Below are 27,592 nucleotides of genomic sequence, written 5' to 3'. Positions count from 1 at the left end.
CCAGTTTCCATACTTGCCCTCAAACTGATACTAGCACTGTCCAATGAGGAGACCGATAACGGAAGCAGAGCTGCAAAAAAAGTGAAACCCTCCATATCCCAAAATGTTTGCCGTCTTGTACAAATGAATTTGGTTTGTGAATCATTAGGTTAAAGATTTGCGATGTCATTAGGATGTACTGTATATTACTTCAGGAAGTCCACTTGGACTCGAGGATGAACTGAAAAGATTTTGGTGTTCAAAGGTCACGGTCACAGTGTGACCTCCGACTCGCCCCATTCTCTCGGGAACACGATATCTCGGGGATGTCTGGAGGGATTTGGCACAAACATCCACTCGGTGCAGACTGCTGCTTTCATTGGTCTAGGTTAACTACGCCTGCATGCTTAAGCCCGCCCCCTTTCACATCTCATGTACTGTTTGTCGTAGTGACTTATGTGAGGTGTCGATGAACTCGGTACAGACTACTATTTTAATTGGTCTCGGTTAGCTAAACCCCATATTTAAACCCCGCCCCTACACGTAAGCCCCGCCCCATTTTGTATCTCATGAACCGTTTGTTCTACTCCATATTGGACTCCATATCGGACAATACTCAGTACTTCATATCAGACAATACTCAGTACTTCATATCGGACAATACTCAGTACTTCATATCAGACAATACTCAGTACTTTATATCGGACAATACTCAGTACTTCATATCAGACAATACTCAGTACTTCATATCGGACAATACTCAGTACTTCATATCAGACAATACTCAGTACTTTATATCGGACAATACTCAGTACTTCATATCGGACAATACTCAGTACTTCATATCAGACAGTACTCAGTACTTTATATCGGACAATACTCAGTACTTCATATCGGACAATACTCAGTACTCCATATCGGACGATAGTCAATAACAAATGTTAAATTGTGCATTTATATAGCGCTTTTATCCAAAGCGCTTTACAATTTGTCCCTCACATTTTACCCATTCACTCATACATTCACACACTGACGGGAGAGGCAACCATCCTTGCAACAACTGTTTAGTTCCATCATTATTACTGTACCATTTAAAACAATGCATTCAGTCGAGCCTTACTATAGGTGAATACACGGACGCATAACAGTTCTCCAGGTTCGAAATGCAGATATTTCTGGCTTCCCAAAATTCTTTCATTCAGGATTCGTTTATCACACATTAGGCCTAAATCCATTTAGCAGTAAGCCAGTTAGCTAGGTCTTAGGGATGTGCTGAGTGCTCGGCGTAGCGTAAGGCATGCTGGAAAAATGATCGTTAAGCGCATTCAGCAATCTGCCGTCTCGGATTCTTGGCTCACTGTTTTTGAGGAAGTATGCACACAGTTATGTTGATGAATGGGGTGTATTGGCGCGGTTTAGCGTGTTTATGGTCATAAACCGCACCGTGTCACTGCCCCCCTCCCTTTGATTGACCACCACCTCATAATGTTCTTAATGGCCCGGTTCGGCTCCCGTGGAACCTAAGTGGTTCCTCTGAAGAGCTGCCAGAGAGCGGAGGATGGGGGCCCCAGGGCACTTTTTGGGGGGAAATAAATTGGATTTCTCTACATTTTGTTATTGCGAGAGAGAGAGGGAACGAGTAGTGGTTTGGTGAAGGATTCGTTGTTTGGAGTTTGCTGCTTTAATGTCAGCTGTTAACATGGTAGGGGTGTGTTATGGTTGTCAATATTAACACATACATTTATTTGATTAATTTTAAAAAGAATTTACACAATTATTCTCATGACCCTTTTTGACCCCAATCGCCTCCCAGAGCTTTGACACCCAACCATGGTGGGAAAGTGTGTTTACCTTCCGGATAATTCAGACCAGGAGAATAATACGTGACCAGACACATGTGACACATTTCATTATTCGAGGGTTACAAATGTGAATAATTATAATTTTATTCATTTTTTGTTTAGTTTGTTTATACTTCAGAAGTAAGATATAGTGGTAAATAATGCACATCAGTAGTTTGTTTATACTTCAGAAGTAAGATATAATGGTAAATAATGCACATCAGTAGTTTGTTTATACTTCAGAAGTAAGATATAATGGTAAATAATGCATTTATATAGCAGCTTTTATCCAAAGCGCTTTACAATTTATGCCTCTCATTCACTCACACATTCACACACCGACGGCGGAGGCGAGCGTGCCAGCCTGCTCATCTGGATCAGTCGGGGGTTAAGTGTCTTGCTCAGACGACCGATCTACCTCCTGAGCCGCTGTCGTCCCCGATATTTAGACCAGATCCGCAAAAAACCAGCACTCGTTTCCCTATGCTTTTTCTTTTGTTGTTGTTCTTGTTCTTAGCTCCATTTTATTTAAATTGTTCAAAATTTTTCTTATGTACCTTAGTTGCAATTACATGTACATATATGTGTTTTATTAAATTTATATGTACATTCATACCAACTATTCACCTGTTTTATTCTCCACCCATCTATCATCCATAGCAACACTATTATCACCGACATCTGTTTCTGTTTTGTTTATTTACACATATAAAAACAATTCCATATAATACAATATAATCCACAAAGAGATGTGAAGGAGAATTGCCTAAAAACCCTCTAGGGGCTTGTATGTGGCATTCACCAAGAAGCAAAATTATACTGAGATTACATCAATATAAAATAAAATACCCCCCCCCCCCCCTCCCCAAACACACACAAGGGACATTCATTCATAATACATACAAGCAGGTCTACAGATAGACACTGAAGTAGGCACTTATGCCATACGGCTTCAAGTTTAGAGAAAATAAAGTAAAGAAACTACAAATAATGACAGGGAGAAATTAACTAAATACAACAAGCCATCAGACCACAGTTTGTAAAGGGAACCCATATGGAAAATATTGTTGAGCTAGGAGATGAGATTTCAGTGCTCTTTTAAACTTCAGAAAAGAAAGTTCCAAAATATGTGGAGGCAAAGACTTCCACAACTTGGAAGAGTATACAAAACTGAGATTGGGAAGTGCGGGAATGGGGTGGTCTAAGAAAACAGGAGCTACGTGTGGAGTAATTATGAAATTGGTAATTGTTGGCAAACATGTCATGAAAGAAAGGGGGAAGGGCTCTTTTTAAAGAACTATACACAAATAAACCAGTCTGAAGATGATTCACTTGATAAACACTGAACTTATGAAATAGATGCTGAGAAGAATGACTTCTATGTATTGTATACACTGCTGATTATTTTTAGAGCTTGTTTCTGCAGACTGTATATGAGCTCTCAAGTTTGGTCTGATGAGTACTACCCCAAACTAAATTACAGTAATTGATATATGGGTAAACCATAGAGTAATATAACATTGTGGCAACCTCAGTGCTCATCAAGTGACATGTTCTTCCAAGAATACCAATACTCTTGGCCATTTTTGTAGTTATGGCTGTGATATGAGGTTTCCATGATACAGATTCATCAAGCAGAACACCAAGGAATCGTGTAGATTTGTAGAACACACCCTAGCTATGGAGATGTCATTGATCACTACTTTAGATGAAGAGTTAAAAATCACAGATTTGAGACGAAAGAAATGTAATTCGTTTTTTTAATGTTTAGTGATAATTTGTTGCATTTAAACCAAATTAATAGTTTATGTTCTTCACATCCTGATAGGGGATCCCCTTTGAACAGCCCATTTGAGGTTTCTCTCCTCCACACCGTCTGTGGTGCTCCCCCCCCCCCCCCTATTGCTAGGTTTTTAGTGAGTCATTCCTCGTCTTCATTGGGGGAATGTCTAGGAGTGTAGCCTTTTTTGGATTTTATGATGTTTTTTTTTGTTCTTGATTTATTGTGATGTTTTGTGGGGCATTACCTTGTGATTTCGGGCTCTACAAATACATTTGATTTTATTTGAAAATTAATGGAAGTGAATTAGGGGGAGCCTGACACCTGGGGGGAATGGTGGGGTTGACAGCGGGACAACAGCAGTGTGTGTTTTTTTTAGACATGGATGGTGTGGTGTGGTTAAGGCCAAAAAAAAGGGTCTTGTTCCGGTTGCCGACCGACCCTGCCGATTTAGGTGCGACCCAATTTATTTTATGAATAACATTTTTTTTTAATAAAGTAAAAAAAATAAAATATTTGCAATAAAATTTAGTTAAATCTTAGTCAAAAAGTGCATTCCATGTCAATAATGAGAATATATAAAAAAAAACAAGTATTTCACAAACAAAGAAATTCCCTATCCATAGTCGCTGTGGAAAAAATAAAAATAAAAAAATTAAATAAAATAAATTCCCTACCTACCCATGGCCTTAACTGACAACCAACGGGAACCAATTTTTTTTCCTTTTAGGCCTAAGGCCCCCGCTGGCCTGATCCATCGGTGTGGTTTCACATAGGACATGGGCGGCGTGGGTTAAGGACCCGCCGGTCTCCGTGTGCGTTCCGGTTGCTTTGCATCAGTGTCAGTCTTGGGAACATAATCTTTCGATAAAATAATCATAATCATAATCAGAAAGGTCTTTTTTGCCAAGTAGTTTTCACATACAAGGAATTTTCTTTGGTCGTTTTCGGTGCGACATTGGCGGACAGACATTAACAGACAGATAATACAATAAAGAGGTGGAGTAAGATGAAATTAAATATGAACTAAGTTAAGCACAATAGAATAGAATAGAATTATTTACAACTGTAAATAAAGAGGTTGAATAATATTAAATGGGATATAAACTAAATTAAATATAGCACAATAGAATATAGTACAATAAAAATAAAGAGTAAGAGTATGAGTCATTGAAGTATGAACAGGTATGTTTGGTTGTTTATGCAAGTATTTGGTCCAGTAGGGGTGTGTTAATGTAATGCTGGGGTCCTTCTGTAGTCCACAACCATCTCCAGTGTCTTGAGAGCGTTGGGCTCCAGATTGTTTTGGCTGCACCAGGTCACCAGATGGTCAATCTCCCACCTGTAGGCGGACTCATCCCCACCAGAGATGAGTCCAATGAGGGTGGTGTCATCCGCGAACTGGTTAACGGACTGGTGACTGGAGGTGCAGCTGTTAGTATACAAGGAGAAGAGAAGAGGGGAAAGAACACAGCCCTGGGGGGAACCTGTGCTGATGGTCTGGGAGTCTGAGGTGTGTTTTCCCAGTCTCACGGGGCTGCTTCCTGTCAGACAGGAAGTCTGTGATACACCTGCAGATGGAGTCGGGCACGCTCGGCTGGGAGAGCTTGTCCTGTAGCAGGGCCGGTATTAAAAGCAGAGCTGAAATCCACAAACGGGGATCCTGGCATAGGTTCCTGCAGAGTCCAGGTGCTGGAGGACAAAGTGGAGTGCCATGTTGACAGCGTCGTCTACAGACCGGTTGGCTCTATAGGCGAACTGCAGGCGGTCCAGGAGAGGGTCTGGGATGGATTTAAGGTGTGTGAGCACAAGGCACTCAAAAGGCTTCATCACCACAGAGTTCAGGGCGACGGGTCTGTTCTGTAGTCATTTAGTCCACTGGGCCTTGGCTTTTTGGGGACTGGGATTATGGTGGATGTTTTAAAGCAGGCTGGCACGTGGCATGTCTCCAGTGAGGTGTTAAAGATGTCTGTGAACACCGGAGACAGCTGGTCGGCACAATGCTTCAGGGTGAGACAGACAGGACATTAAGGACAAAAGTATTAATGGCAGGCTTGGTGGAAGATAGATTGCCTGTGGTTGACCGCAGAGGAATATCCATGTGCAGTCGATCATAATTCCGCGGGCCCTCCTCTCGGCTTTGTTGTTCCCTTATTGTTCCCTTAACAATGTGCGTTTTGTTGGACGTGTAATAAACGTTAGCACCGGGCGCAAGTGTAGCATCTGTAGCTAACCCGCTCGTAGTTCCTGAGATGTGTAAGTAAATACTTTTTTTTGAGGCTTAACGATATTGGATTGCGGTCTCACGCCAGCAGCCACAAACGCGAGGCAGCGAAGCCAAGTGCAGAACCAGAGCCAGACAGCAACTGTGTGTGTGGGTGTGTGTCAGGATAAATAAACGTTTCTCAGTCCAAGCATGGAGACGATGACAAGCTCACAGACGGGTGTATCAGGGTGGTAGCGAAACGCTGCGAGCGTAGAACTTGAAGAGATGGCTTGAATAACTTGTGCGCAGCCTGAATAACTCCAAAGGTTAGATTTGTATATTATCCTATTTTATTTTGGTGTGTTATTACTAGTAAGTCAGGTTGTGGACGTGCTGTTTCTGTGTGTCTGTGCATCATGCACTTTGATTATATGCACTTTTACTGTAAATTGTGCCTCTATGCATTATTATGCACTTTACTATGATATGCACTTTAGGGGATGTTGATATCAACCTTAGCATTTGTCCTTTTATACTGTCTGTGTGTTTTTCTTTTTCTGTACCGTTTCTACGCTGCTCCTGTATTGGATTAGTTGTAGACACAGTGTTGCTCTGTACCTGTATTCCAATGTGGATTTGTCCATACATGGCAAATAAAATCTCTGACTAGAAAACGGCCTGTGATAGAAAGATGGAAAGAACGGTCGTGTGTTTTGGCTGGTTATGAACGAGGATTAGACGGTGTTGTCGTAGAAATTTCCGAAAATGGCTTCCCCTTTACCACTGGGAGACGGAAGTGTAAGGAGTTGAAACCTCTCCCGGTTTAGAATGTCGGGAGCCGTGTCCCGTCCTCGTCTCATCACTCCAGGCTGTGTGATTAACCTTGCGCGGCAGCCGGCCTCACAAGAGCACGTGGGAATCCAATCCATCTCGCCAGGCTTCCACATTCCGCAGCGGTTCAGACCAATCGGTGTCCTTAGAGGAACTAGCGGCAGCTAAGGGGCGTGGTCTGGGTGTCAACGTCAGCGAGCCCGATGGCAAGTCATGAAGGGTTTCAAATGCATACAAACGGTTTCAAAGGACGACTTCCCAGATGGTTCCGTGTATCGGACCATCTGGCATGTCAGGTTAGGTTATACGAGCTGTTGTATGATTATTTGAGATGGCTGCCATTTTGATGTCATCATCGGAAATTAGCCTCGTTTCATGTGTGGACTGGACATTCCACGAGAGTTGGAATCAACTTAGAAACTCGGAATAGACTCAGAAACTCAGAATAGACTCAGAAAGTTGGAATAAACTAATAATACAACTGCCACTCGAATGGTCATCTAAAACCCACTAAAGACCTTGGCCATGGTATTGTATCCATAATTGAATACAGTAGAATTTATATTACATCAACCGCATATATATATACCCATATTTGTCTGAATATACCTGCATATAACCCCTCTATGCACTTGTTTGTACACCTGCACATAACCCTTAGCTCTGTATGATAGCATGTACAATAATGCTGTATATACCATATATATATATATATATATATATATATATATATTCCTACCGCATACCTATCCTCACCTGTCTGTACTTACCTGCACATAGTCCTTTACTATATCTATTAACCCATTCAGTGCCAACCACGAGATTAGTTGGGTTAACTCGCCATGCGTTGAGTGCCAAGACCAGAGAAAACCAGAGAAAACTCAGGTTTTAATTGTTATTTCTTTTATTAGCAATATCCATTCATTTTCATCCATCCAGCCTGACGTTATCATTGGGAATAGGTCTGAGCTTGAAAATGGCAAATACCACCGCCTATCGTCTCCCGGATGGTATTGCACATCATTGGATTGGATTGGGTGGGACTGTGCATCAAAAAAATAAGTCTGGTCCAGGTTTTACTTCTCGGGCATGCAGCTGGATACTATTGCATTGAGTCCCCCCACTGGGAGCAGCGTCGATTATGTGTTTTGGTGCTATAACGTTGGATCAATAAACGCGATCGATATTTGAAATGGCGATCAGTAATTAGATTAATCTTTTTGCAGAACATCTGATGTGAGGTAACGACTCTATTTTACCAGTCTTGGGTATATCAGATGTTTTTTTCTCCGCCATCGCAGTGTGTGTGTGTCCGTAACGTTAGAGTTGACCACGGCATGGATAATCGTTTTTTCAGCCCGCTTCTCTAGCGTGCATAAGTACACATATACTATCGATAATCTAGCGTTTATTTGAAAACAATTCATAAATCAGCCGAAAAATGACGACGTGTTTTGTGTAATCCAGTAAAGGGCGATTATCGCGGAATTTCTCTGGAATTACTAGACATCTCCAAAACTATACTCGTATTCAAAACGGTATAAAACGGAAATGTACCAATGAAAAAACAATCCGTTTCGTACATGTTGACTGCAAGCAAGTCATTGATAAGCGAGGGGTGTTTTAGACCCATAGCCATAATTTAAGATATAGTTTAACCGTTCGCAAATTTCCCCGTCCTCCCATTGACTTCCTTATTGGCACGCTAGCCCTAATATGGTCAAAGGGGGCGTGGCTCTGAATGAGTTAATATAGTAAATATTAATAGTTTTTTATAAAATTTATATAAATAGTAAATAAATATATATATTGTTTACACTGCCTATTTATTCTATTTTTACTTCTCCACTGTACTATAATTCTGTGAACTGTACCTGTATGTCTTCCACTACCTGTACCTCCCCTCCCCCTCCCCCATGCTGCTATGATGCCTGAATTTCCCCAAGGGGATCAATAAAGGAATATCTTATCTTATATCTGTACATATTCTACTCTTACTAGTTACGCTGCTGGCCAGCACTAGTCATACTGTCTCTATTTATATAATACATACATCTGATTAGCACCACACTCGGTAGTACTAATTTGTATAATTTGTACCCAGTTTAACCACCTGTACATTGTATATTGCTGTTGCACTTTACTGCTACATTTGCACTCTGTTGTTGGATGTCGAACCAATTTTCGTTGTACTGTACTTGTGCTGTATAATGACAATACATTTGAATCTAATCTAATCAACAGTGGCTAAAAGAACAGCTACCATCTTAAGCCAAATTCATACTTTCACATTAGTGCTCCAGGCAGTAGACCAGCCCAGTCATTCACAGTAGTGCTCCAGGCAGTAGACCAGCCCAGTCATTCACAGTAGTGCTCCAGGCAGTAGACCAGCCCAGTCATTCACATTAGTGCTCCAGGCAGTAGACCAGCCCAGTCATTCACAGTAGTGCTCCAGGCAGTAGACCAGCCCGAGTCATTCACAGTAAAGCATCATTCATCATGGAAAGCAGACAATCACCCTGTTTATTGGCAAACGAGGATGCTGCTAGCTTTTGCAGATTTTTGAAAATTGGGACTTCAAAGTCTGTCTATTTTAAATGAAAAACAGCAGGCTCCCTTGTTCTTTTTGTCTTCAAATATATTTGTTTCAAGGATAATGAGCAAGCTCAGCAGTTCTGTGCATATAGATTATATTATATTAAAAATGTATTGTCATTATACAGCACAAGTACTGTACTGTACAATGAAAACGGGTTTGGCATCCAACCAGGGTCCAAATGTATCATTACCGTAAGTGCAATAGTAATCTAAAATGTACAGGTGGTCAAACTGGGTACAAATTATACAAATTAGTAGGGCTGACCTTCGATAATCTTTTTGGAATTCGAAGCTTCGGGGCCGAGATTCGATTTTAATTCGAAGCTTCGATAATTTTTTTATATATATATTTTTTTTTTATGTTGTGGGACTTGTACAGCACTTTGTTCAACTTTGTCAGTGCTGTAAAGTTTAAACCTTTTTAAATCTTAGACAAACTAAACACTTTGCTTCCATGAAATATTGTAAGCCGTCATTTGAGGCTTTATAAAAGCAGCACAATGAACACAAATCTGTCAGTGCCGAGTTTGACCTCATATTAAATAACAAACAGCATTGCTTGTTGTAATTAACAAAGAGACAGAGTTGATTTTGCAACAAAAAAAAAATAAAAAAAATTCATATTTTTTATTTTTTTTACATAATCAAATTTTATTTTCATATTCGAATCCCATGCCCATCGAACGAAGCTTCGAAGTATTTAAGACAGCCCTACAAATTAGTACTACGGAGTAGTGCTAATCAAATGTATGTACAGAGCTAAGTGGTGCAGTGGGCAAGGCGCTCGCCACTAACGCAGGAGATGCAGCTCTCGGTGTTGCTACCGGCTTGGCTGGTCGTTCATACTAACACAATTGGCAGTGTTAGGGGTGGGAAAGCCGGTGGGTGGGGATTGCACGTTGTGGACAGCGACTCCTACAGGTCGGTTGGTGCGCCTGTACAGCAGAATCAGGAAGTATCGGGGGCAGCGCGAGCCTCCCACGTGTTACTCCTCGCCACTGAGAGATCGCGCTGTTCAGGTGAAAAGATGCGACAGCTGCCTCCTCGTGTACCGGAGGGGACGCCTATTGCTTAATGACATGTCATGAGTGCTGCTTTTGCTTCCGCGTTTTCCCTGATTGGCTGCGCCATGCCCCGCGGCAGGCGCGGCAACCGCAGAGCAGAGCGGCAGAGCGAGCGGAGCGGCAGAGCGCGAGCGGAATTAGGTAACCGCCGCAGGAATCCGCCATGATTTTCATTCGGCGCTTCAGCTCACCTGGCATAGCAGCGGTCCTGCGGCCCTGCGGTTCGTTGTTGACGAGTTCGAAAATACCATGAATTTTTTTTTTTAACGTGATTTTTTTTTTAACGTGTTTTCTTTCGCCGGTTAAGGTTAGGCATGGTTAAGGTTAAGGTTAAGGTTAGGCATTGTTTCGGAGTTGGTTAAGGTTAGAACGGTTAAGTTTAGGCGCTGTTAAGGAGCTGGTTAAGGTTAGAGTTTGTCTTAGAGACAGCCTATTTCCGCACTGCCGCTCTCCCGCGTTGCCGCGGTCACATGGTCAAATTGTCACATTCTTGCACTCATGACCTGTCATAAAGCAACACGCGGAGGGGACACGTGATGCAAGGCTTGGTCCTCACTGCAGCCGACCAGTGGGAGCCATAGTCTAGCAACGTTCGAGACAGGGGAGGGGAGAATTGGCGAAGTGAAATTGGGATTGGAGAAAAATAGAAAAATAAGGAGAAAAAAGGATAGGATAATAAGGATAGGTATATATGCGGTGGGAATAAATATATATATATAGTATATACAACATTATAGTACATGCTATCATACAGAGCTAAGGGTTATGTGCAGGTGTACAAGCATGTATAGATGACTTGACTTTTCATTTCATAACAATCCATTTGTGCTACCCTACTGATGGTATCAATATGTATTATTTACTTAGTTGATTAGACAAATCTCCCAGACAGGAAGTGCTATGTTACTTGTGAACGCTTTGTCCGATCTTGACAAATATGTTTGTCGTAGTAGGACAGTGTGATGTAAGGTGGTATCAGTATTGTTGATACCATAAAACATGGATTTGCAGCCCCGGTCTGTTGAGACTGGCAATATAGTGCAACTCTCATTTTTGTCATCTACCCTGTGAAATGAACTCGTATCAGTCGAGGTGAGCGGCATATTCGGTTCAGTCCAGTTCATATTGTAATTTGTACTGTAGTTCTAAAGGGCCCGTATTTGATACTTTGATTTGATGCATTTTACTCTATATCACTTAAGAAGATATTTTTGTGGTTACAAGTACCAGAAACCATCTCAATATCGTTTTAAATCTCTTCTCTTAAGCTTCTCTCTGGAGCAAAACAGGCTGTTTTGTGTCTCGTGTCTTTAAGGCTCTACCCGACATCCAACAGCTGTGCAGCGGTTTCCTTGACATTCTTGTAGCTCGCCAGCTCTGCGACAAAATGACCGTTCGGCATTGTCCTCTGCATACAAGGTTGGACAGCGGGCCGACACAAGCAATGAGCGTATAGTTGTGACATCACAAACTTATGAAAGTCCAATATTGTGTGCAATTGTGTGTGTGTGTGGGTTTTGATACTTTCACAGTATTTACAGTCTGGTCCATAAATATTTGGAATTGTTTTTGCTCTGTACACCACCACATTGGACTTGGAATGAAACGTTCAAGATGTGCTTTAAGTGCAGAGTTTCAGCTTTTAATTTGATGGTATTTACAAGTAAATCAGGTGAACAGTGTAGGTACTACAACAGTTTCTACATGTTTCTACCCCCATTTTAAAGGACCAAAAGTAATGGACAAACTAACAATAATAAATCAAATTGTCACTTTTCATACTTGGGTTCCTTTGCGATCAATGACAGCCTGACGTCTGGAACCCATAGACATCACTAGACACTGGGTTTCGTCCCTGGTGATGCTCTGCCAGGCCTCTACTGCTAATGTCTTCAGTGCCTGCTTGTTTTGGGGGCATTCTCCGTTCAGTTTTGTGCCGTCCAATGAGCAATGAAGCATTTGGCTGAATATCGGCAGATAATATTGCCAGAAACACTTCAGAATTCCCCCTGCTGCTTTTGTCAGCAGTCACATCATCATCAATAAATACAAATATGCCCGCGCCATAACGCTCATGCTTCACTGATGAGGTGGTATGCTTTGAATCATGAGCAGTTCCTTTCCTTCTCCATACTCTTATCTTCCCATCATTCTGGCACAGGTTGATCTTTGTCATCATCTGTCCATAGGATGTTGTTCCAGAACTGTATAGGCTTTTTTTTTATATGTTTTTTTTTTTTTTTGCAAACTCTAATCTGATCTTGTCTTGATTGTTGACTTTGACACGCCTACCTCCTGGAGAGTGTTCTTGATCTGGCCAACTGTTTGAAGTTTTTCTTCCACCAGGGAAATAATTCTTCTGTCATCCACCACGGTTGTTTTCCGTGGTCCTTTCGGTGTTGCTGAGCTCACCAGTGCAGCATTCTTCCTTTTTAAGAATGTACCAGACACTTGATTTGGCCACACCGAATGTTTTTGCTATCACTCTGATGGGTTTGTTTAGATTTTTCAGCCTAACGATGGCTTGACACAACCCCCTCCAATGTACAGTAAATGACCAAGTATGGTCTTGTCAATATTCCAATGTACAGTTTTGCTTGTACAGTGTCCCCCACCCACCACCCCTCCTACCCAACCTCCCCCCCCCCCCACCCACCCAACCACCTCCAATGTACAGTTTCTACATCAAATGTATATACTCTCTTTTCTGGACTCTTTTCGTATCACAAACAGTACTGTATTTGCAAATCTGGTATGTCATAAATGTATAGATGTAGCAGTACTGTCTATCTGTATGTCATGTATGTTATATATGTTATGATGAATTGAAAATGGGGGACCCTGATGTAAACAAGACGAAAGTGTTTCTCTGGTCTGCATCCCCTTAACAATTGTGTGTATTGAGCTGTACTGTACTGTACCAATTCTGCAATCTGTTAATAAAGTTTTCAATCAATCAATCAATGCTACGCAGATAGTGACAGCTCTCATATGGACCTCATATTGAGAGTTGACGGCAACAGATTCCAAATGCAAATAATACCCTACTTGAAATGAACTCTTGGGACCTTTTATCTGACTTTGTAAATGAAACAATGGGGGGAATAACACACACACCTGGCCATGGAACGGCTGAGCAGCCAATTATTTTGCCGTTGTCTTTCGTTGAAAGGTAATGATCTATTCTCCAGTTTTCCGTCTGCGTGTAAACGAGGCATTAACCCTTTCACTACTACCACACTACCAAATGGTTAAACCCTTGCACTGCGACAATACAGAAGGTTAGCCCTTTCACTGCCACTCGACAATGGGTTAACCCTTTCACTACCACACTGCAGAAGGTTAACCCTTTCACTACCACACACACTACAGACTTTTACCCGTCTGTAGTGTGGTAGTGAAAGGTTAACCTTCTGTAGTGTGGTAGTGAAAGGGTTAATCCTCTGTAGTGTGGTAGTGAAAGGGTTAAGCCTCTGCAGCGGTCGCGGCACTCGGAAGTCTCTTCTACGGAGTGTGTTTACCCATTGGCTGTTCTACCAGGCCGAGCTCTATGGCTTGTTTTCCCATTGGCTGTTCTACCAGGCCAAGCTCTATGGCTTGTTTTCCCATTGGCTGTTCTACCAGGCCAAGCTCTATGGCTTGTTTTCCCATTGGCTGTTCTACCAGGCCAAGCTCTATGGCTTGTTTTCCCATTGGCTGTTCTACCAGGCCAAGCTCTATGGCTTGTTTTCCCATTGGCTGTTCTACCAGGTCAAGCTCTATGGCTTGTTTTCCCATTGGCTGTTCTACCAGGCCAAGCTCTATGGCTTCTTTTCCCATTGGCTGTTCTACCTGGCCAAGCTCTACGGCTTGTTTTCCCATTGGCTGTTCTACCAGGCCAAGCTCTATGGCTTGTTTTCCCATTGGCTGTTCTACCAGGCCAAGCTCTATGGCTTGTTTTCCCATTGGCTGTTCTACCAGGCCAAGCTCTATGGCTTGTTTTCCCATTGGCTGTTCTACCAGGCCAAGCTCTATGGCTTGTTTTCCCATTGGCTGTTCTACCTGGCCAAGCTCTACGGCTTGTTTTCCCATTGGCTGTTCTACCTGGCCAAGCTCTATGGCTTGTTTTCCCATTGGCTGTTCTACCAGGCCGAGCTCTCATTGGCTGCACGCCGGAGGGCGGAGCCCCCTGTGACTTGGCGGCTGCTCTTCAAGAGGTTTTAGTTGTGGTTTTAAACTCTCTGCCAGCTATTTAATAACAGATAGCGGGTTGAGTGGCGCTGTCAGTTTATTTTTGTACTCGATTTGCGGGTGACTTATATATGCTTGTAACTTCACGCTCCCATTAAACGACAGCGGTTTAATGTGGCCTGTGGCTGCCTTAAGAATGGCTGAAGTCAGAATGTCAAAAATGTTTATATGCAGAACCCTCAGACAGACACGACTGGATGTTTCGGATGTCAGTCCGTTGGAAGTCGGTTGTTATTGACTCATAAAGCCAGTATGTCTGTATATTATTCCTCGCAGCTCATTGAGTCTGAGATGTCCCTGATCAACCTCCGTACAGGAAGTTCTGCTCCACCAATACACAGAGACACACCTGTTGCCGCCTTTCCTTGTTTTTATTTTGTTTGACTGACTGGGAGTCTTTTTTTTTTTACCATTGTAATCATAGCGGAAACGTGCATTCGTGAATACGTTTGCTACACGAGCATTAGAGTTCAATGGGTTCCATTACCCGTCTCTAATAAATGGTAAATGGTGCATTTATTATTTTTTTTTATCAATTTTTTTTTTATTTATTTATTTTCTTTTACATGAAATAACACAATACAGTAATAATAACAATAAACAGGACATAGCAATAATAATAACAACAATAATGAAATGGTGCATTTATATAGCAGCTTTTATCCATTCACACACCGATGGCGGAGGCAACCATGCAAGGTGCCAACCTGCAATTAGGGGTTAAGTGTCTTGCTCAAGGACACTTCCAACACGCTGCCTGGGAGGAGTGGGAATCAAACCGGGAACCTTCCGATTACCAGACAATCTACCTCCTGAGCCACTGTATACTCTTGCTCCAGTGTGTGCCCGCTCTGTGCCCCACCTCTTCACGCTCATAGGAGAGCACCAGTCACACGGACCATGGCCTTGTTTCCTAGGCAACGTGGATGCTGCTAGCTCACCACTTTCTAAATTAGCCTTTGAAGTTGACGCATTATAAAATGTTTATTACAAATATGACTTCCAAATCGGATTCCCTTTTAATTGTTTCATATTTTATGACAATTTTACATTAATAAGGCTACGACGTTATCATATAACGGCAAAACAAATGAAGGAATATTGACAAGTAGTTGGAAATATGATGACCAGAGAATTATTGTATTTGAGAGACTGAATTAATTGATACCCAATTCACTGTCAAGCAACCTAAGCTACTTGATAAATAAACACAGAACAGCCAACACCAGGTTAGTTTCACCCAAATTGTGTGCTGGTCCACAGACCATCTCATCGTCTTGTCCTCCAATCTTCTCTAACTTCTGTCCCAGCTTCAAGTTTTTATATTCAAGTTTTTCTTGCCCCTCCTACTGCCCGAGACCCCAATGTCTCCCCACCCAGCTGTTAATCCCTAGCCAAGTTTGTCTAACCTCCAGAACTTTAAGAAAGGTTTAAGAACCTTTGTTCTGTGACCACCCCAGTATTCACCATTTTCATTGTATATTCATGTGAGATTCATTGCCCTCATAGAGAGATGGTCGAGGTGAGACCTAGATAATTCACAATACCAACATGTCATTGAGATTCCCTTCTCATAGTGTAAAGAGTGTGCCTGGTCTTAAAATGACCACAGCTGTTATCTCTCAAACACAACTTTTTTATTGCTCTTCTCTTCATACACCTCCTTGATAAACACGGGTCACACATCTCTCCCTCACCCACAACTCCTTAAGTGTGTTATAAGAGTAGTTTACCCCTCATCCAATAATGTATCACGGTTATATAATTATATGGTGAATCGGAAGTCCTTACATTTTTTTATGAAAATCGCCAGGCACCGTGTTCCGTTTCAGTATCTTTGTCACAAGGATAAGGACCTAGCTAAGCAGTTCTAGTAAGTAAGTATGAACGAATGAATTAAAACGTTTATTTTTGAACATGTATTCTTTACATTCCTCTAAATAAATCATAATATCAAGCTTTGTCAAACAGAATAATCAGAATGAAAAGAAATTATAAACAAAAAGTCAAGAGCAATGTAGTTAGTTTGACACGTTCAAAAAAGGAGTAGAGGGAAGCTAAGCTTATTAAGTAAGTACGTTTTATTTCTAAAGCACATTTAAAACAACTGTAGTTGCACCAAAGTGCTTTACATATAAATGGCACTATAATAAAACGCAGTAAAAACATGGTAGAAAAATACACAACATAAAACAGGGTAGGTGTCAATCAGACTGTCCAGGCTAAAGGCAGACAGGGAGGGAGCGCACCTCATGGTGGGGGGGTGGCAGTTCTGTGCATATTAGCTGCTCTGTGATCTTTTCCCAGTAATTAAGAATGACGTTCCACCTCTTACAGTCTTTCGAGGGCGAGCGTGGGCTGATGAGGGGTGACGAGAGCCCCTTGTCTCATCAATCGGCAGTCGGCTAATTGGGGGAGGCAATTGGCTGCCAATGCCGAAGTAATGATTAATGATTGGCCACACCTGGGTCGCCTCATCAGAGCGGAGGCGTCGTCCCAGGTGGGCTCTGTTGTTTCCCTCAAACTGAAAGGGGGTTCTTTTTTTCAGCCGCTGTGCTTGAACTGGTCGAGAGAAGACCTGTTTTTTTGTTCCTGGTATTTTTGCATTCTGTGAATACGGTATTCGGCAGTGGTGGAAAGTAACTTAAGTATTTTTTACTCAAGTACTGTACTTAAGTACAATTTTGAGCTACTTTGTACTCATCTTAGGGAACTTTATACTTTCACTCCACTACATTTCAAAGGAAATACTTCTTTACTCCACTACATTTATCTGAACCCATCAGTTACTGTACTAGTTACTTTGAAGAAAATGATTTAGCATGGAAAACATGTCAAAAATGTATGAAGATTATATACTTTCACATTTGAAGCCTGTCAAGAGGACATAATCATGGCAACATAACTGGACCACATACTGTACCACTTTAACATGGTCAGGACTCCCTGGAAGAAGAGATCTTGTATCTCAATGGGACATTCCTGGATAAATAAAGGATAAATAAAAAATAAAAACATAACCGTTAATCAGAGTGGCATAACTGGACTACATACCACTTTAACATAACCTTTAATCAGAGCAGCATAACTGGACCACATACCACTTTAACGTAACCTTTAATCAGAGCAGCATAACTGGACCACATACCACTTTAACATAACCTTTAATCAGAGCGGCATAATTGGACCACATACCACTTTAACGTAACCTTTAATCAGAGCAGCATAACTACAACATACCACTTTATTCCCATCACAGGTCGATAATAAACTGTTTGGTATTGATTCATCTTTGTTTGGTTGATAAAATACCAGATTCTAGGTTGAGCAATTTTCTCAGAAATCCAGTCTTGGTATCCTCAAGCCGAATCAACTGCAGTGCCTGGCGCGTAGTTACATTTCTCAGCGCTCTGAGAAGACGGGACTACAGATTGGAAAAGTGTTGTTGCTACATATGGTAGTTGCTATTGTTCCCTCTGGGAAGGGGTAATGTACCCTTGAGGTGCCAGGAAAACGGAATTAGTTTCCCCCATTGCTCTGCAGACTGCTGCAAATTAACACTAGAACAGTCGGGTCATAATGATTTAAATTTTAGAATTCCAATCATTTTGAGCAAAACTTGTGTTTTTGACTTTTCCTATTTTTAGAATTCCAAAATATTGGAATTGACCTCTACAGGTTCTGTTAAAGTAGTATGTGGTCCAGTTATGCCGCTCTCATTAAAGGTTATGTTAAAGTGGTATGCGGTCCAGTTAATGCCGCTCTGATTAAAGGTTATGTTAAAGTGGTATGTGGTCTAGTTATGCTGCCGTGATTATGTCCTCTTGAAGTCGACCGGCTTCAAATGTGAAAGTATATAATATTGGAATTCTAATACAAAAGCAGTCCTATTGTTACGTCACTCATTCGCTCACTATAGAGCACCTACATGTCCTGTGCGCACACACACACAACCCATCATCTGGCCTGATGCACGGGTCATGTGGCTGCTCTAGTGACTACAGCAAGCTAACTGTTGGTATGAGGTATGAATGTAGTGCAAATCTCTTTAACACACTTTATATTTATCTATTATTAAAGTGTCTAAAGTGAGTAAAGTGAGTGATAAGGTGAGTGTTTGTTTAAAGTGAGTGTGTACATGTGGATGTGCATGCAGTGCGTGTAAATGATGGGTTGTTACATAGTGTCTAGGGATGTCCGATATTATCGGCCGATATTTGCATTAAAATGTGATATCGGAAAATATCGATCGTTTTTCGAAAATAAAAAAAAAACATGTTTTTTTATTTTTTTTTATTAACATTTCTATAACCTTTATTTACCCAGGCAAGCAAGTAAGAACAAATTCAGATTTTACTTATTGTCAAAAGTATGCATAATGTTATGTTAATTCCACAACAAGAGATATGTAATGTCAATTACCTGAAATTATTCAGTTTTTTGGGGGGGGAAACCCTGCATATATCGGTATCGGTTGATATCGGTATCGGAAATTAAGAGTTGGACAATATCGGTATATCGGTATCGGTAAAAAAGCCAATATCGAGCATCCCTAAGTGTCATTGTCATTGAGCATCCTTATGGCCTGGGGATAGACGCTCCTTCTGAGTCTCTCTGTACTGGCCATGAGACTCCGGTAGCGCTTGCCTGACCGCAGCAAGCTAACTGTTGGTACAGTGGTAACGTTACAACCCAAAGAAACGTAAGTCACATCCAGTTTTGTCCCAATGTTGATCTGCGGACTCCTGCTTGATGTTCCATCCATGGCTATGAGTCTCCGATCTGGAAATGACACGTGACCGCTCTGCCGAGTCAGATAAACGATGTGGGAAAGTCTCAAGAGTTGTGACCCGTTATGCCCTTTGACCCCCCAGTTGGTCAGTTCAGTCGCAATCGAAACCAAAAGTGGTCAAAAATCGCATTATCTTTCGTATAGCGCAGTCGAAAACAGTGTCATTAACTAGTTAAAACTAGGGATGCTCGATATTGGCTTTTTTACCAATACCGATATACCGATATTGTCCAACTCTTAATTTCCGATACCGATATCAACCGATACCGATATATGCAGGGTTTCCCCCCCAAAAAACAGAATAATTTCACGTAATTAACATTACATATCTCTTGTCGTGTAATTAACACAACACTATGCATACTTTGACAATAAATAAAATAATAATTTGTTCTTACTTGCTTGCCTGGGTAAATAAAGGTTAAATAAATGTAAAAATAAAATTTCAAAAAAATCTTTTTTTGAAAACCGATACAGATATTTTCCGATATCACATTTTTATGACAATATCGGCCGATAATATCGGTAGGCCGATAATATCGGACATTCCTAGTTAAAACAGTAGTGGCCTGAATTTTCTGTATTTAGAATCATTTACTTTAGTTATCTGTGCAACTTTTCTTCTGACATTGGTCAGATGGAAAACTTTATTTAATTTGCTAACTCTGACCTTCTGAGTTCCCCCACCACCATGTCTTCTATACACACGCATGCACGCAGCCAATTGGGAGAGAAATACAATGCATGGAATCTAGTAACACAAAATGTAATTGCAAAACTTAAAATACTGCAACTCACAAGTGCGTATTGAACCGTGCATGGCATACTGTAGGCTTGGGTTTATGGGGGGTTGCAGGGGACATGTGTATATAATATATATATACCTATACATGTATACAGAATGTATACAGAATGTCTGAGAGCCTTACTGCATAATATTCCATTATATTTGTGTCAGCTAGTACCTGAATGTATGACAAAAGAAGCCACCCAACTCCTCGTCCAATCAACAGTCATCTCCCGCCTCGACTACTGCAACATGCTGCTTGCTGGTCTTCCACTGCCACCAAGCCTCTTCAGCTCATTCAGAACACAGAGGCCCGCCTGATCTCAAATCTACCGAAGTCGGCCCATGTCACCCCACTTCTTAGGCACCTGCACTGGCTCCCCATTGCCGCACGAATCCGCTTCAAGGCCCTCGACCTGTCATACCGTGCGGCAAAGGGAACTGCTTTCACACACCCTCAAGTCAAGACCCCTACGCTTTGCATCTTCTGGCCGTCTCAGACCCACTCCTATCCGAGCTCCGGGAGGGTCATCCGAATTCCGAGTTGGCGAGCTGCCCACCACAGTTAGGACAGCCGAAACCTGTACAATCTTTCGCCGTCGACTAAAGACGCACTTCTTCAACCATTATCTGAAAAGAAAAAAATAAGTAAGTCGCTTTGGATACAAGCGTCAGCTAAATGACTAAATGTAAAAATGAATGTTGTCTCTTCCTTAAAGTTTACATAAATAAAGACATTTCCACCATAAATTGATGCAGAAAAGGCACAAATTGGTGCATAAAAGTACACCAGAATGCAGAAAATTAAGTGTTTGACGGTCAAAATCTCATGGGGTTTCGTGCTTGCACTTCTTTTTCCTGGCTAACAGAATATAATATGGCTGGGCTAGTCTCAAGTGTAAGAACTTGCAAACGATCCACGCAATTGATATTCAGAAGGGGAATTTCTCAATGTTACAGTTCGGTAAGAGGCCATGACTCGTACACGGTTTGCGTTTTTTTCAAAATGTAATCTGAAGCGCCGGCCCTTGAAGCGACGCCTGCAGTCGTTTCAAAAGATCAGCACCATCCTGCTGGCCTTGGGCCGTTCCGGTTAACCCTTTCACTGCCGCACTACCAAACGGTTAACCCTTTCACTGCGACGATACACAGAAGGTTAACCCTTTTCACTGCCACACAACAGCAGGTTAACCCGACAACATTAAACCCTAATATGAACCTTAAGTAGTTTTGAAGAATACAGTTAATTAAGTATTGACAAATTAAGTATTGAGGTTTTGAAGAATACTTTAAAGTTACTAAGTCGTTTTGAAGAACACTTATTAAGTTAAGTCGTATTGAATACTTTAGGCACATGCGTGAAATTCACCCTAATTTCCTTCTCTTTTTTTTTTGTCTCATCTGTTTCTCAGGGATGCGACGAGGACTTTGAAAAGGTGTACGTACAGTGCCTGAGGTGCTGCGAGGCGTTCCTGGAGAGCAACTCTTAACGTCCTGCGCTCTGAACCCCCAGACGATCCATTCCGGCCGCACTGGAAGAACAGCGGTAGTCCCCCCCCCCCCCCCCCCCCCAGTCGGTAGTCTCCCCCCCCCCAGTCGGTAGCCCCCCCCCAGTCGGTAGTCTCCCCCCCCCCCCCCCCCCCCCCAGTCGGTAGCCCCCCCCCCAGTCGGTAGTCCCCCCCCCCCCGCCCCCAGTCGGTAGTCCCCCCCCCCCCCAGTCGGTAGCCCCCCCCCAGTCGGTAGTCTCCCCCCCCAGTCTGTATACAATTGCAAACACACTTTGACCATGTATGTGCACAAGCACTTCTCACAGCCATGCTGTGTGTGTATCATGAAATGAACACTTGATCAACCTCCGCGATGTCTCGAACGGGACACGGGATCCCAATGTCTTAGTAGTTATTAAACAAACCACACTGTGTAGAGTCGGAACACTTGAGGAGGGTGGTTGTTTCATGTCCCTCTAGAGACGGATTATAACGGATTAATTTCTCTCTTTAATGTATTTTACAATGTAGACGCGGTTTAGACGTGAACCCAAGCAACTGTGGGTATCATAGAAAAGAGGTTGCATGACCAGCGGTCTTGGGGATTCATAGGGCAAGGCTAAAGGCTGACACTGGGGTCAAAGTTCCCGCTTAGCCTACATGCTAATCTCAATGGGTATTTGTTCGGCCCTTTGGCGGTTTTAGTCGCTTTCTTCACACTGCTTTGGGTTGGAGTGAGTGTTGTGATTACATGTTATTGTAATGGAGATGTCACCTTTTAAACCATCTACGTGACATCTGACGAGACACGTGTATGATTTCCTCAACTTCTGATGTGTTGAATAAAGGAATGACTGAGAAGAACAATAATAATGAGACCTGTTGTCATTGATGACCACTGGAAGCTCTGCTTCCTTCTGCTCTGTGTAAATACCACTCAGTCTATTCAATGACTTCCCTTATAGTGGACGCTTTGGGGTAGGCTGCAGCCTTGCCCATTCAAATAAACATTACAAAAATTATTCAATTCCATAAGGTATGGCAGCTTAAAGTTGAGCTGAAATGAGAAATCACGTTTTTTTTTTTTTTTAGATCACATACCCACTCCAGTCACATTGTGCACCTATTCAACAATATAAATATACAACATTTCGTTGTATATTTATATCAAAATCCATTCTTCTCCGGAGGACTCCGGGGACCAAGTGTTGACCCCGATGATCAAATCAGATTCCTCCCAACGTTATGTCCCGCCTCCTGCCTGGCTGTCACAACACGGACACACAGTGGCGTTTGAGCTTGGCTTTAAAGGAGGACAGAACACGAGAACGGGGTTTGCATGGTCAAGGGAAAGGCGAGCGGAGAAGCCAGGCTTTTATGTTGGAGTGATTCCAACCACAGGGAGGTCTTGTCATCCTTCAAACACGTGGCTCGTATCTGGTTTGTGTTCCTAATCTGATCAAAACCCAAGAAAGCACCCCCCCCCCCCTACATCTGATTGTGGTTTCTTGAGAATGGAGAGAGCGTGTATTGGTTTAAATATGAGTTTTACAATACAATACACATCGTTCCCATAATACTAACAAGTCTTTCCTTGAGCTGAAGGCCGGAGAGACGAGACTCTACTTGATGATGTCATCAAGAGACCGCTCCGTAGAGGGTGAACAATGGAGCAAATCCCAGGACACCGCGACGGTAGCCATGGTGATTTTCCGGGAATACGGGTAAATTTTTTTCAGATTCAAAGCTGGAAGCCCTTAAACATTTTAAAATACGACAGATTTCGATATAATGGCTCAAACGAAAACTCCCCACAAAGTCGCACGCTAATCCACCGCCAACGGACCCGATTCCACGGATCACGGATTCCAGTCTCGACGCTCTCGTTTTCAGCTTCAAGGGGGGGGAGGGGGGTGGAAGTTGTCCCGTTTATAGATATTGACTTAACTGTCCTGAGATGAGTGGGATAACACACAGTCAACTTTATGTTAGGGTGGATTTCCCCTTTTTTAAGTATCACTGACGGGACTGAGTGCCGCGCCAGCTGCCTTGTACAAACACACCGTTTGGGAGGGAGGTCCCGCCACACACACGTGACGCCCCGCTGAACACAACCTGAAGGTTAGCGTAACCATGACCACCAAAAACAGGCAAACATTTACGGACAAATATTGGCTCCGTCGGCAGTTTAAAAAGTCATCAAACGAGAGGCACGTGACGTGATGGTGGAAGTGGAACCATGGCCTCTTTAACGCTTACTAAACATACATACTCTCTGGTCCAATTGAAACAGGTGTGCGACGGGATTTTTTTTGCGGTTAAAAGCTCTCAAGGCGGCACCACAGGCTTTCTGTGAATTATCTCTTTAACCCTTAAAGTGTTATCGTTTTTGTTAAAACACGTGTTGAATAGCTCTACATTCCGACAGCCAGTAACATGGGTCTCCCAGTCCCTCTGTTCTGCAGTAAACACAAAATTAATTTTTATCCAATCAGGGGAGAGAACCCTAGATATTCTTTGCTTATTTCAAGAAATCTTGCCAAGCCAAATTTGTTTACTGCACTGGCAGATTATTTTACTTGTTTCAAGCACATAATTTGCTTAAATATAGTTTGTATTTGTTATTTTCGCAGTGGTCTCTCCTGATTGGATAAAGTGGGAACGGGATACCAGAAATTTTATTTTCCATTTACCGCAGAGCGGTAGACCACCTGTTTGAACAAAAACAAAGAGAATACCACTTAAAGCACCTTTGACTAAACACACATACTTATTGGTCGAATGTGAGTGTAATCAAGGCTACGTTGTAATCAAACCACGACTGCCAACATGATGTAAGCTGTGCTATTTCTAATCATCTCTCCGTAAAGGTTAAGTTCATAATTTTGGATCCCTAATCCTATGTCCTACTTGCGTCTATTCGAATACCAACCGGTTCATGCTTCCGCATTCACGTTTTGCACCAATCGTGTGACGGCAAGTTCTTTCGCCGGTTAAGCTTAGGCACTCTTTCGAAGTTGGTTAAGGTTAGAGTTTGTCTTAGAGCAGGGCGATAGAACGCCAGCCCTGATTCCAAACTCTAACCTTAACCAACTTCGAAAGAGTCGCCTAAGCTTAACCAGTGATAAACTAGGCATTGGGTAGTTTGCTGCTGGTCGAGGCGGAAATGGGCGCGTCATGCGATTGGGCGCACATGTCACATGACTAGAAACGACAGTGGCCAATCAGATCGCACCAGAAACGGCAGTGGCCAATCAGATTAGCAAACCGCAAACGCGGAAGCATGAACCGGTTGGTATTCGAATAGACGCGTCCTACTTACCAAAGACGTTGTCGGTCACGATAAGAGTTCTTTCTCTGCGCGATCCATGCAGTTCTTCATACCTGGGTCTCCAGTATGAGATATGAAGAACAAGGCGTGCGCGCTGAGAACGGACTATCGATGGACAACGACTTTGGTAGGTAGGACGTAGGACTAGGCGTCCAATATTCTGAACTTAACCTTTAAAGGAACACGCCAACATTTTGGGAAATTAGCTTACCGTCTTCTCCAGAGAGACAAGAAGATAGATAATAATAATAATAATAAAAATAATAATAATAAAAATAATAATAATAATAATAATAATAATAATAATAATAATAATAATAATAATAATAATAATAATAATAATAATAATAATAATAATAAAAATAATAATAATAATAATAATAATAATGCAGGACTTAGGAAGTCTTTATTTGGCATGCAAAAGACACACACATGCGATGGGCGGCACACACAGAAACACACGCATGCAATTTTTCTTGTGTCGCCTAATGCGATTGAGTCTCTGCACTTGACCCATCCCGTCGTCCTTCCCCCCAAGGGCAGCCCGGAGCAGATAGGGCGTCGGCGTGAGCCGTGCCCCGGGGACCAATCCAAGTGCTCCTGCCCGTCTTCGTCAAGGACGCCACAGCGTTAGCGATCTGTTGTTGTGCATGTTTTTCCATTGGGTTTATCTTATCGGGGGGGAAACCCTTGCGAGCACGGGGAGAACATGCAAACTCCACACAGACAGGCCTGGGAGATACCCCACCTGGGTAACTGGCATCATGGAAACCTGGTCCCCAAGCGGGAATCGAACCCTGGACCTTCTTGCTGTGAGGCGACAGTGTTAACCACTACACCGTGCCGCTACCAGTTTCCAGTTTCCTCTCTGTGCGTTAGAAAGCTATCTGGCTGCATGTTAGCCTAGCTTAGCACAATGAATGGAAGCGGACATGGCCAGTTAGCCTTCGGGAGAGGTGTTAGTTGGACAATGCCTAGGCTAGCTGGCCATGTCCGCTTCCATTCATTGTGCTAAGCTAGGCTAACGTGCAGCCAGATAGCTTTCTACTGAACGCACAGAGAGGAAACTGGTATCTATCTTCTTGTCTCTCTGGAGAAGACTGTAAGCTAATTTCCCAAAATGTTGGCCTGTTCCTTTAACTCATTCAACGCCAGTCACGAGTATATTCGGGTTAACTAGCCAACCGTTCAGCGCCAATCACGAGTATAGTCGGGTTTTAATCGTTATTTCTTTTATTAGCTATATCCATTCATTTTCATCCATCCAGCCTGATGTTATCATTGGGAATGGGTCTGAGCTAGCAAAAGGGCAAATACCGCCGCCTACGCTTTCCAGCAGGTATTGCACTCTATTAGAAATGGTGTAGTTTCTTTTCAGGGCCGATCTGAGCCGAGCGGGTGGGGTTTAAATACTCAGACGAGGCAGGCCTTTACAACGATGGCATGGTACACTAACCCCCCCAGCCATGTGTAACGCTCGGTAATGTGGGACGGACCTCCACAAGCAGTATTTGGAATGGCGATCAGATAATTGGATTATTTCTTTTGCATTACATCAGATATCAGGTAAGGACTCTATATATAAAATCTTGCGTTGATCTGATATTTCTTTCTACCCCGATCGCGGCTGTCTGTGTGTGTGGCTGTGTGCCGTTGAGTGGGAGGAGGTGGCGGGGGAGCGCCGCGCTACCAGGCCCTTTTCATTCTTGCATGAGGAAGGATAATAACGACAATCTAGCGTTGATTTCAGGATGATTAGATAATCAGGCGAAAAATGACAACGTGTTTAGTGTATTCCACTAAAGGGCTATTATCGCGTCTTTTCCTGGGATTACTAAGAATCACCAAAACTATACTCGTATTCAAAACGGTATAAAATGGAAATGTACTGATGAAAAAACAATCTGTTTCGTGCATGTTGACTGGAAGCAACTCACTGACAGTCGACGGGTGTATTAGACCCATAGCTATAATATAAGATATTTTTTAAGCACTCGCAAGTGAACAAAGCGCCCCATTGACTTACATCACTGGCGTAATAGCGCCCTCTGGCGCCCCGACCCGTGGCGCAGAATGAGTTAATGGAGAGGTTGACCAAATCTCTGCCAACAAAAAGCATGGCCCTGTTCTCAATCCAGTCATCATTGAAAACCATTATACCCAGCAAAATACAAGGGGGGGGGGATCAACAACAAAGGCCACTCATATATTTGTAACAATCATATAATTTATTTAAATATATTTCATTTTTTAAATATATATGCTTTTTTGCAACACCCATTTGATATACGTCAGACACTTAATTTATGGTCGTTACATGGATTGCCTTTATGCCTTTTTACAAAATTTACATATTGCACTCTGGTTAGAATGTTTATAGCCTATGTACTGCACAGCGGGGGACCATGTGACAAGTTGAATATATAAATATACTTTGTACCTAACCACACGTCATATTCCACAGAGAGAGAGAGAGATAGAGAGGTGACGTACACACACATGACCACGTGACCGTCACCAGCACTGGCAGACAGTGTCTCTTGTTTTTAATTACGTCTCGTAAAAAGACATCGGGGGGGGGGGGGGGGGGGGGCGAGGAGAACGCTCATGCAGTTAATAACTTAATCGTAGTCTTCAGTGTATAAAAGCACAAGTGGGTGAAAGGA

The 27,592-nt window shown here is 42.4% G+C and overlaps 1 protein-coding gene across 2 annotated transcripts in view; it reads left to right on the top strand.

Annotated features, from left to right (window-relative positions):
* The window catches only part of acp1 (acid phosphatase 1), a 67,421-nt gene extending 45,761 nt beyond the window's left edge, over window positions 1–21,660 (top strand). For both annotated transcript variants that reach the window (XM_084315431.1, XM_084315430.1), the window contains exon 6: window positions 21,521–21,660. In XM_084315431.1, coding sequence (XP_084171557.1) covers window positions 21,521–21,598 — 78 coding nt within the window. In that variant the 3' untranslated portion in view covers window positions 21,599–21,660. The remainder of the gene's footprint in view (window positions 1–21,520) is intronic.
* The last annotated feature ends 5,932 nt before the right edge of the window (window positions 21,661–27,592 follow it).

This window comes from Notolepis coatsorum, assembly GCF_963971535.1.
Source record: "Notolepis coatsorum genome assembly, chromosome: 5".
NCBI classification, from domain to species: domain Eukaryota; kingdom Metazoa; phylum Chordata; class Actinopteri; order Aulopiformes; family Paralepididae; genus Notolepis; species Notolepis coatsorum.
The sequence above is the reverse complement of the archived record's forward strand: the minus strand, read 5'-3'. Positions and strand labels throughout refer to the sequence as shown.